The sequence below is a fragment of the Elephas maximus genome, chromosome 5, assembly GCF_024166365.1.
Source record: "Elephas maximus indicus isolate mEleMax1 chromosome 5, mEleMax1 primary haplotype, whole genome shotgun sequence".
Lineage (NCBI taxonomy): Eukaryota > Metazoa > Chordata > Mammalia > Proboscidea > Elephantidae > Elephas > Elephas maximus.
This window is the reverse complement of record NC_064823.1, coordinates 89,263,277-89,275,178: the sequence shown is the minus strand read 5'-3', so window position 1 is coordinate 89,275,178 and position 11,902 is coordinate 89,263,277. Positions and strand designations below refer to the sequence as shown.

General features: G+C 40.0%; 1 protein-coding gene across 1 annotated transcript in view; it reads left to right on the top strand.

Annotated features, from left to right (window-relative positions):
• Nucleotides 1–885: 885 nt before the first annotated feature.
• The window catches only part of LOC126076729 (UDP-glucuronosyltransferase 2B18-like), a 28,805-nt gene continuing 17,788 nt past the window's right edge, over nucleotides 886–11,902 (top strand). Inside the window, exons 1-2 of the mRNA XM_049885293.1 lie at nucleotides 886–942; nucleotides 1,773–1,815. Of these exons, the coding sequence (XP_049741250.1) occupies nucleotides 886–942; nucleotides 1,773–1,815 (100 nt within the window). The remainder of the gene's footprint in view (nucleotides 943–1,772; nucleotides 1,816–11,902) is intronic.

Genomic DNA, 11,902 nt, shown 5'->3' with positions numbered 1-11,902 from the left:
TTTCCTCTTGGAAATCAGGATAAGTCACACACCAGCCAGTATGGCAACTCCCTCCTTTGCCTGTTGATTCAAAGGCAAAAGGAGCCCAAAGTGGCCACGTGACATTCTTAGCTTCCCATTCAAGGGAAATCAGTGAGGCATCTCCAGGTGGGAGCATTCCTCCCTTTGGAAGTAAGACCTCTAGGCCTACAGAGCATAAAGTTGCAGGGATAGGAAGCAAAAATCTTGTGAGGGCCTCACTAGGTGCTACTCTCATGTCCCCCTCGTGACACCTGGATCCATGAATCCTGGCTATGAGAGATACAGCACCATATTATGGACACTGGTTTAGAGCATATACAACCTCCTGGAGCACATTGTCCCAAACCTGCAAGGTATTGCCACCTAGCTGGTGTTATAATTTTGAATTTAGGAGGTCATTCCATTGTTCTATCAAGCCAGCTGCTTCAGAATGATGGGAAACGTGGTAAGACCAATGAATTTCATGAGCATGGGCCCACTGCCACACTTCATTTGCTGTGAAGTGAGTTCTTTGATCTGAAACAATGCTGTGTGGGATACCATGATGGTGGCTAAGGCATTCTGTAAGTCCATGAATGGTAATTTTGGCAGAAGCATGGCATGCAGGGAAGGCAAATCCATATCCAAAGTAAGTGTCCATTTCAGTAAGAACAAAATGCTGGCCTTTCCATGATCAAAGTGTTCCAGTGTAATCTATTTGGCACCAGGTTGCTTCCTGATTACCTCGAGGGATGGTGACATATTGAGAACTCTGTGTTGGTCTCTGCTGCTGGCCGATTTGGCAAGCTGCAGTAGCTGTAGCCAAGACTCCATGAGTGGAAGTCTATGCTGCTGGGCCCAAGCATAATCTCCATCCCTGCCAGCATGGCCACTTTGTTCATGAGCTCATTGAACAATGATGGGAGTAGTAGGGGAAAGAGGGTGAGTGGTTTCCACAGAACATGTCATCCCAGCCACTTGATTGTTAAAAGTCCCCTCTGCTGAGCCTCCTTTTGGTGAGCATTCACAAGACACAAATACCTCCACTTCTTTGGCCCATTGAGAGAGGTCTATTCACATACCTCTGCATTACAAATCCTTGTCTCCAGTTTTCCAATCATGTTCCTACCAAGTCCCTGACCATCCAGTCAAACTATTGGCTACAGCCCATGAGTCGGTTTACAATTGCACATCTGGCCATTTCTCCTTCCAAGCAAAGTGAACAACGAGGTGCACTGCTCAAAGGTCTGCCTATTGGAAGAATTTCCTTTCACCACTGTCCTTCAGGGATATCCCAGAAAGGGCATGTAGTGCTGCTGCTGTCCACTTTTGAGTGGTACCAGCATTTCACACAGAAATATGAGATTTCTCTTCTTCGAACAACTGATTATAAGGAAATCCCCCATCGGGCCATAGATGTAGACTGGGAGATAGAAGATAATGAGACAGGAGTAGAGACCATGGGCATTTAGGCCACTTCCTCATGCAACTTACTTAGGTCTTCAATGAGGAATTTACAGCAATCAAGGTTTGATGTCATTTTTGCAGATGCCTTTGGTCCTTGTGGTGAGCTGCTGGCTGAACTGCATAAAATATCCTTTTTGTATAGTATCTTGTTCACATCTGGTTACACAATTGAAAAGTATAGTGGAGGACTTTTAATCCCTCCTTCCTATGTACCTATGGTTACATCAGAATAACGTGATCCAATGACAGCCTTCAAGAGGGTAAAAAATATGATATATGGGCTTTATTTTGACTTTTGGTTCCAGACTTTTAACGAGAAGTGGAATCAGTTCTACAGTAAAGTACTAGGTAAGTCATGTTTTTAGATGATATAATGAATTCCTAACTCTCCCTGTGTCTTTGAAGATGAGTTTGTGTAAATGAAAAGAGAGATGAATTTCTTTTTTGTAAGTGAAAGATGAAAATATGAAGCGACCTGTGAATCTCACAAATATGATAGAGAGGCCTGTGTTAGAATCAGTTAGAAGAACTTGGTGGCGCATCAAGACAGACTTCAGAAAGTCAGAAACTAAAAAATTAAGACACTAAGAATTTCTGTAATTACTCACATAACTATTTTTTGTACTTTTTATCTTTAAAAAGTCCTCATAAACCTCAGTGAATGTCTGAATGGCCATAGACATGTAGACTGAAGAGTGACGCACTGTTCCTTGCATAACTGCCTAGGTAACCAAAATCTGTTGCCATCCAGTTGATTCTGACTCATAGGACAGAGTAGAATTGCCCCATAGGATTTTCAAAGAGCAGCTGGTAGATGTCAACTGCTGCTCTTCTGGTTAGCAGTGGTTCTCATAACAATTTCGCCACCAGGGCTCAAACTATCTATATATGTAGCATTGAAACAATCACTTCTTTTCTAGCTCAGTATTCTTATTTATTAGTTAAATATGTTTCCATACTAACTTCTGACGATTCTTTCTCAGTTGAGGGATATACTGCTTCTATCCCAGACTAAAAAACTTATAGTTTGCATCTACGATATCAAATAGTCATACTCAAAATCATAAAATTCTGCCTAACTTATGCCTAGTGAAGCTTGACATTTCTAATGATTCCACATTTCTTCACTACATGCTTACAAACCACCTCTCTTATAGGCTTATCACGTCGTTGGAGGTTTGGCATGCGAGGTGTTAGTCTGTATTAAATTCAGAGTGAGTGCATCTCTCTATTACCATACTTTATGAAAATTTTTTCAGTCGTCAATTGCAAATAGTTTTGTTTAATAATAACATATTATTCAGCTCTTAACTTGAACCAAATATAGTAGTTGGTACAAGAAATTGAACAATACTCACAAAAACCTCAAAGTTTAGTTGGAAAAGCAAGTGTTAAGGGACTAGACTGAGTACTTCTGGAGAATGTGTTTCCATGTGTATGGTAGGATTAATTGATTGGGGAGCTCAAATTCCAGTTATCTGCATTTCTGCATCTGCTACCTTTGCAACTTTGTTGTTGTCATTAGGTGCCATCTAGGTGGTTCCAACTCAGAGTAATCTTACATACAACGGAACGAAACACTGCCCAGTCCTGCACCACGTTCACAATCGTTGCTTTGCCTGAGACCTTTGTTGTAGCCACTGTGTCAATCCGTCTTGCTGAGGGTCTTCCTCCTTCCTGCTGACTCTGTACTTTACCAAGCATGATGTCCTTCTCCATGGACTCATCCCTCCTGAAAATGTATCCAAATTATGTTAGACTCAGTCTCACCATCTTTGCTTCTAGGGAGCATTCTGGTTGTACTTCTTCCTAGACAGATTTGTTCATTCTTTTGGCAGTCCATGGTATATTTAATATTCTTCGCCAACATCACAATTCACAAGTGTCAGTTCTTCTTTGGTCTTCCTTATTCATTGTCAAGCTTTCACATGATGCTACTGAAAAAATCATGTCTTGGATCAAGCTCACTTTAGTCTGCAAGTTGACATCTTTGTTTTCAAAACTTTAAAGGGGGCCTTCGCAGCAGATTTGCCCAATGCAATCAATACGTCTTTTGATTTCTTGATTGCTGCTTCCATGGGTGTTGACTACGGATCCAAGGAAAACGAAATCCTTGACAACTCCAATCTCTTCTCCATTTTTCATGATGTTGCTTATTGGTTCGGTTGTGAGGATTTTTGTTTTCTTTATGTTGATGAAGAATCCATACTGAAGGCTGTGGTCTTTGATCTTCATCAGTAAGTTTCTCAAGTCGTCTTCACTCTCAGCAAGCAAGGTTGTGTTATCTGCATAACGCAGGTTGTTAATGAGTCTTCCTCCCATCCTGGTGCCCGGTTCTTTTTCCTATAGTCCAGGTTCTCGGATTATTTGCTCAGCATACAGATTGAATAGGTAGGATGAAAGGATACAATCTGATGCACACCTTTCCTGACTTGAACCATGCAGTACTCCCTTGTTCTGTTCAAACTATCACCTCTTGATCTGTGTACAATTCCTCATGAGCACAGTTATTTGTCCTGGAATTCCACGTAATAAGGGCAATAAATTCTGTGTGCATAATAAAGATCAAATAATTTCTATCAATTGTATCTGAAATTTCCCTTAATTTGAAATTACAAAAAAATTCTTTCAGCATATAGTATATATTCCTTATGAAGGAAAGCAAGAATCTAAGTTAAAAATATGCCTTTAAGACATAAATAAAAAACAAGCATTCTTTATTGCACTAGTATATAATCTATGGAGATCCATTTTGTCTACTTTCTTATTGGCAGCCACATAAAACTGAGATTTTATTCAAGGATTAAAACTTAATATTTATTTTGAGTGCCAATTGTTTAAACTATATATAACATCTTTGTAGGGTTCAAAACCTTCGGTAAGAATAATGAATATTTTATGCAATCTAATTGTATCTGGGAAAAATTCTTCCATTCATATTAAAGGAAAATGACAGACTTAGGAGGACGAGTAAAAGAAGAATGAATGGTAGCATAATAGTTAAAATAACGTATTCATAGTAATTGTTATTTAAATTAAAGAGACCATGTGGGCATTCCAATAAAAAAATTTTTTTTTCAATAGGTAACTAGAAATACATATTCAAGGATTGTAAATGAAACATGACTATTTCAAAGACATTTCAAACTCAAAAATATTTTGAATGTTCGAGATTCTTAACCTCTGGACATTAGGGAGTATATTAGGGGGATATTTGGGAAACTGAGAAAGTTTAAGGTGGGGCATAAGGATGATTTACAATCATCCCCAACCAAACTCAGTTTTCCTTAGTGTTCATCGTCAGGAAGTAAAAGTCTAATACTCCCAACTGAAAGGACTCTCCAGAAAACCGGCTGGAATGAATACATGTGACTTAGTAGAACTATAACCAAATATGTGCCGTTGAGTTGATTCCAACTCTGGATGACCCCGTGTGATCAGAATAGAACTGAGCTCTGTAGAGTTTTTATTGAGTGATCTTTCAGAAATAGATCTCTGTGCCTTTCTTTTCGTGCATCTCTAGGTGGACTTGAACTTTCAATCTTTTGGTTAGCAGCTAAGCACAGTAATCGTTTGCACTATACGGTCATTATGAGTTGGAAGTGACTCTACGGCAACATGGTTTTCTGGAACTCCAGGAGAAATATAACTATACAGAATTAAGCTGAGTTGAGATCCTGCTGTGGTCCCTCTTTCCAAGAATTGATATTAGTAGTTAATAACTGTAAATGAAGAGTGAGTGTCCCTCTCACTACTATGTAATAGCCTCAATTCATTTCTTGCTTCCACCACACATACACATACACACATTTGCACAAATATACAGAATAGAGGCCATAGATCTCCCAACACTCATCTCCTTCCAAAGGAACTGACTGATTATTTTTGTTGAAAAGCAGCCACTCTTCTAATAATTTCTCTCTATCAATACTTGATGATCTCTGTGTGGCGCAAACCTAGAAAACAAAAGGTTGGCAGTTCCGCCCTACCAATGGAACTCAGAAGAAAGGTTTAATAGATCTGCTCCCATAAAGGTAACAGCCAAAAACTAATATGGTGCTCAGTTCCACCCTGTAACACATAGGATTCTCATGAGTCAGAATCAAAGCTATGGCAACAGGTTTTGTTTTGGTTGTCACTACTTGATTTTTTCTCTTGTTTGTCACCAAATCAATAGATACTGTTCAATATTTTCCTGCTGTTTCATGATGAAGCAACTTCTTTCTTCATAGGAAATAGAAGAGTTTGTCCAGAGCTCTGGAACATATGGAGTTTGATGTTCACTCTTGGGTCAATGATCAGTAACATCACAGAAGAAGGGGTCCATAGGATTGCATAAGCCCTTGCCCAGATTCCACGAAATGTAGATGAAGTGTCTTCATGGTGACCAAGTACTTCACTAGTCTGTTCAACTCTGTGAAGAGACTGATTATGAAATACTCTGTAGGAAGGTAAACTATTATGATAGCTCCAACTGATCTCAAATTTAAGCTTGAAAACAGAAATTCTGGTGTTAGATGTGAAAATAATACAAGGTCTTTTTAACTGATAACTACATTAGCAGTAACACAGTGATGAGAAATACACATATTTAATAGTTGCAGTGTGAAGTTTTGGTATTTTAATGACGTTGTAGCTAGGTATGCAGGAATCATTGAATTCTGTCCTGTCACTTACTCCTCTTACTTGCAGGATTCCTGAGGGCACTATACTCACTGCAGACATTATCAGACAAGAGTAGAATTTTAATCTGGTAATTAAAACAGTAGGTCAGGTAGGAAAATAACAACAACAACAAAATTTCACAAAACAACAAGGTCTAGGGAACATGACACTCTAGACAAAAGCACCATGCCACCCCTTTGAAGCAAAACCCTGAAAAAATAAGGAAAAGAGATACAAACTTCAAGCCTGGAGCCCTAAGCATCAAAGACAATATGAAGAACTTGATCAAGCACTGAATAGAATAAGAAACTGACAGAGAACACGAAATAAGGAGAGCTATGGAGGTCCCCTACCAGCTAAATTGGTACTGATCTGCCATCTTGGACTATAGCCACTGAGGAACACAGGGAAGACAAATTCACTAAGTTCCCACCAGGAGACAGAGCACCCGGTAAAAACAGATAGAAGCTTCCATCCCCATGCTTCTTCCCTCTACTTGGCCTCCACTGCTTTCCTAGAGGCCACCATCACTAAACCAAACACCAGTGCACAGTCACCCATGTCCACACCGTGCTCACAGACCAGGACCTTCCGTGCCATTTTTTGTTGTTGTTGATGTTTTGACTTTTCTGCCTGTTTTCTCACTCTCCATTCCTTCTTTCACTTTCTCCTGGCCAGCTAGTCCTGTGTGCAGTCCCCTCCCCTTCTTGAAGAGCTGTACCACACTGTTCAGCTAGTGAGCCACAAACCCAGCCTCTCCGGCTCTGTGGAAACCCCACCAACTGGGTCTCTCAGCTCCATTTTTTTTTTTTTTGCAGTTTCTTCTCTCTCTCCCTTCCTTCCTTTCCTTTCTCCTTCCTACATAGCCCTGTGCACTGCCCCCATTCATTCTTAACAGGCAGTGTTGCACTGCTTGGCTAGAGAGCCACTGTCATACGAACTCCCCAGGTCCATGCTGCCCTCACCAGCCAACTGCTTCAGTGCCATATTCTGTTTTATTTTGTTTGCATGCTTTTTGTTTATTCTCCCTCTCCCTTACTTTCCTTTCTTCCAGCCACCTAGCCCTGAGCAACTCCCCATTCTCAATGGGCTATGCTGCATCAGATAGCTAGAGAGCCTCTGGCACCTGGCCTCCATGTGTCTATGCCTGCCCCACGGGCTGACTCTTTCAGCACAATGCTTTTTTTTTTTTTTTTTATTGTTCTCCTTCTCCCTTTTCCTTTTCTCTCCCACCTAGAGCCTGCGCTGCCTCTACTTCTTCCTCGATGGCCATGTCACACCACCCAAAGAGAGAGACGTCAGCGCACCACCACCACAAATCTTTGAGGCATGCAATGACTGACTGCCCATCACCATATTTATTTTTGTTGTTGTTGTATTTGTATTTGTCTTTGTTTTTTCATGTCTCCCACTTATTTCCCTTCCTTTCTCTCACCTACCAACACTGTACACTGCCTACACATCTTTCACAGCAGGCCAAGCTATACCTCTCAGCTTGGGGATCACTGGGACAGGGTCTCCCCAGGTCTTCCCTGCCCCACCTAATGAATCTTTCCATGCCAGCATTTTATTTACGTTTTTATTTTTTGGCTTATGTTTCTCTCTCTTCCCTCCCTCACACACTTAGCTCCATATGTCATCTCCTCTCCCTTCTCTGCTGCCTATCTACATTGTGCTCTGAGTGCTGAGCCTACAAGCAGCAATGGCATATACCCCTGGATCCTTGGGCCCAACCCTGCAAATGACTCATCCCCTCCCTGCCTCTCCTGATGGAACTGACCTGCTACACTACAGCTGAGAGACTGACCCTGCTGATGGTGAATTTAGGACAATTCCAGTTAAAAAGGAATTAAGCAAATATGTAAAAACCAAACCAAACTGACAATAATTATTAAAGGGAGTTCTTCAGTTAGAGAATCAACAACATCAGACAACAACCTGGAACTAGGACACAGGACAGCATCAGTCAGATACCAACCTGAGTAATGAACTCTCAAGGATACAACAAAATTAAAGTATTTACAACATGGAAGCAGAGAGGACAATCTGTAAATGACAACCACATCAGGACAATAAAAGGGGGGACAAGCACTGTAGGTATAGAAATTTCAAATGGAGAGGAAGTCAAGGTGATATAAAATAATAAAAGACTGATTTAAACTTAGCAAGATGGGGCAAATTTGAAGATAACCACAAAGAAAGTTAACATACCTTCTCATAAAAATAAAGAAGAAAAACATACAGTCTCATTAAACACAAAATCTACAAATACTAAAGGAATAAAAGACAAATCCAGAAACAAAAGGAATTCAACTCAGGAGAGAAAGGGGAACAAAGAAAACAACACCACAAAAGAAGCACTACAAAATGATAGTGATAAACTCACACCTATCAATAATCACGTTGAATATAAATGGCTTATATGTACCCATAAAGAGACAGAGAGTGACAGAATGGATTAAAAAAAAAAAAAAAAAACCCAGGAACATGACCTCTACAAGAGACATGCCTTAGAAAAAATACACGTATACATATTAAATATCAAAAGATTAATATATATATATTTATAATGTGGAAACCCTGGTGTTGTAGTGGTTAAGTGCCGACCAAAGGGTCGGCAGTTTGAATCTGCCAGGTGCTCCTTGGAAATTCTATGGGGCAGTTCTACTCTCTCCTAAAGGGTCGATATGAGTCAGAATTGACTCAACGGCACTGAGTTTGGTTTTGGTTTGGTATATATAAAGCAGACAGCAAACAAAATACAGCAGGACTGGAACCTTAATCTCAGGTATAAACAGACTTTAAGAGAAAAGCCACCAAAAAAGACAAGAAAGGACTTTATATAATGATGAAAGAGACAATCCACCATAAGGATATAACAAAAATAAACACCTATGCACCCAACAATATGGCTGCAAAATACATAAAAACAAACTCTAACGCACTGAAAAGAGAAAGTGACGGTTCCACAATAATTGTACGAAACTTCAACACATCACTCTTGGTAAAAGACAGAACATCTAGAAAGAAAGTCAACAAAAATACAGAATATCTAAAGACACAATCAACTTGACCTCCTAGACATATATAGAACACCCCACCCAACATCAGCAAGTGCACATTCTTTTCCAAGGCACATGGAATGTTCTCCAGAATTGACCATACCTTAGGCCACAAAGCAACCCTCAATAAATCCAAAATGTTGAGATAATGCAAATCATCTTCTCAGATCACAACACCGTAGGAGTGGAAATTAACAACAGAGAGACCCAGGAAAAAAATCACATACAAGGAAACTGAAAAAAATCTTGCTGAAAAACCACTGTGTAATAGAAGAAATCAAAGTCGGAGTCAGAAAATTCCTAGAACTACATGAGAATGAAAACAGATCATAGCAAAACCTAAGAGACATAGCAAAGGCAGTGCTCAGAGGTCAATTTTCAGAAGCAGATGCATGCATGAAAAAGGAGAAAGGGAAAAAACAAAACATTAGCTATACAACTCTAACAAATGGAAAGAAAACAGCAAAAGAAGCCCATAGCCACCAGAAGAAAGGAAATAATAAAGATCAGAGCAGAGATAACTGACCTAGAGAACAGGAAAACAATACAAAGTATCAACAAAACCAAAAATTGATTCTTTGAAAGGATCAACAAAATCAACAAAGCATTGGCCAAACTGACAAAAGAAAAGCAAGAGAGAAAGAAAAAGCCTAAATGAGAAATGAAATGGGGAATATTACAACAGACCCAACTGAAATAAAAGGGATCATAAACAGAACTATGAAAAACTATAATCCAACAAATTTGAACCCTTATGTGCTGCTGGTGGGAATTGTAAACCCATTTTGGCAAATGGTATACTGCTTCCTTAAAAAGCTAGAAATACAAGCACCATACCACCCAGCAGCCCCACTTCTAAGACTATATCCTTCAGAACTAAGAGCTGTCACATGAATAGACATATTCACACCCATGTTCCTTACAGCATTACAACCTATGTGCCCATCGACGAATGAATGGATAAACAAACTATGATACATGCACACAATGAAATGCTATGCAACAATAAAGAACAGTGATAAATCTGTAAAACATCTCACAACATGTATGAAACTTGAGGACATTATGCTGAGTGAAATAAGTCAATCACAAGAGGACAAATACTATTTAAGACCACTATTATAAAAATTCATGAAAAGGTTTACAAACAAAAAGAATCACTCTTTGATGGGTAAGGAATGGGTAAGGGAGGGAAGGAACGGGGAGGGAAAAACACTAACTAGACAATAGATAAGTGGTAACTTTGTTGAAGGAGAAGACAGTATACAATCCTGGGGGAGTCAGCACAACTTGACCAAGTCGAGGTCATGGAAGCTTCGTGGACACATCCAAACTCCCTAAGGACAGAATTACTGGGCTGAGGGCTGGGGATCATTGTCTTGGGGCACATCTAGCTCAATCGGCAAGAGCAGTTGATAAAGAAAATGTTCTACATCTCACTTTGGTGAGGGGCATCTGGGGTTTTCAAATCAACTGTGTAGGCATCTAAGATGCATCAATTGCTCCCAGCCCACCTGGAGCAAAGGAGAATGAAGAACACCAAAGACACAAGGAAAATATTAGCCCACCAGACAAAAGAGCCACATAAACCAGAGGCTTCATCATCATCCAGGGACCAGAAGAACTAGATGGTGCCCTGCTACCACCAAGGACAGCCCTGACAGGGAACACAACAGAGGGTCCCTGAAGGAGCAGGAAAAAAGTGTGGAGCAGAACACGAATTCATGTAAACAGATGACTTAATGGTCTGACTAAGACTGGATTAACTCTCGAAGCCGTGGTCCCAAGACACTGTTAAAACAGAACCCAAACCACTCCCAAAGTCCACTCCTCAGACAAAGATTAGACTGGACTATAAAACATAAAATAATATTGGTGAACAGTGTACTTCTTAGTTCAAGCAGATACATGAGACCAAATGAATGGCTCCTGCCTGGAGGCCGAATGAGAAGGCAGGAAGGGACAGGAGCTGGTTGGATGGACATGGTGAATCGGGGGTAGAAAGGAGGAGTGTGCCATCACGCTACAGGGATTGCAACTCAAATACTCGACTATAAGTAGATTCCCCGGAATGACCACCTTGGTAAGATTAGAGAACAATTACTGAAAATATGAGTAACAGCCAATCAGAGGAATAATAGTTCAGTAGGAAACCGATATTTCAACCTTACTGAAAAACTCAAATAATCCTTAAGGCCAAAAGTAAGATATCTGTTATTTTGTTGGTAATTACCTCTTTTTTGGAATTTTATAATCGTCTCCTTGAACATTGCTCTGTTCCCTAGTACTCCCATCTCATACCTATCCTTTCCACAACTTCAGAGATGTTTCAAATGCAGATGAACAATAATAACCCCTTCTTTAGAACCAGTGACTCCCCATTTTCTATAGGAAAATATCCAAAATCTTTATCATGAACTGATGAAATGTTTCAGGATAAAGGATTGCCTTCCCTTCTTCTGAGTCTAGCACCGCCTTTTTCACACTTCTTCCTGCTTTGCACATCCTACGTATCAGGCTCAATCTTTTTCTCACTGTTTCTCTAAGAGAATATGCTCTGATGTGTCCCCCTTTTTTTGCTCATGATGTTACTTTTATCCAGAATATTCTCTTTCAATTCATTCACCTGGCAATCTTCTATTCATTTTACAAGTCCCCAGGCATTTCTCCCATGAAGCCCTCACTTACTACTCCAGTACAACTACTTG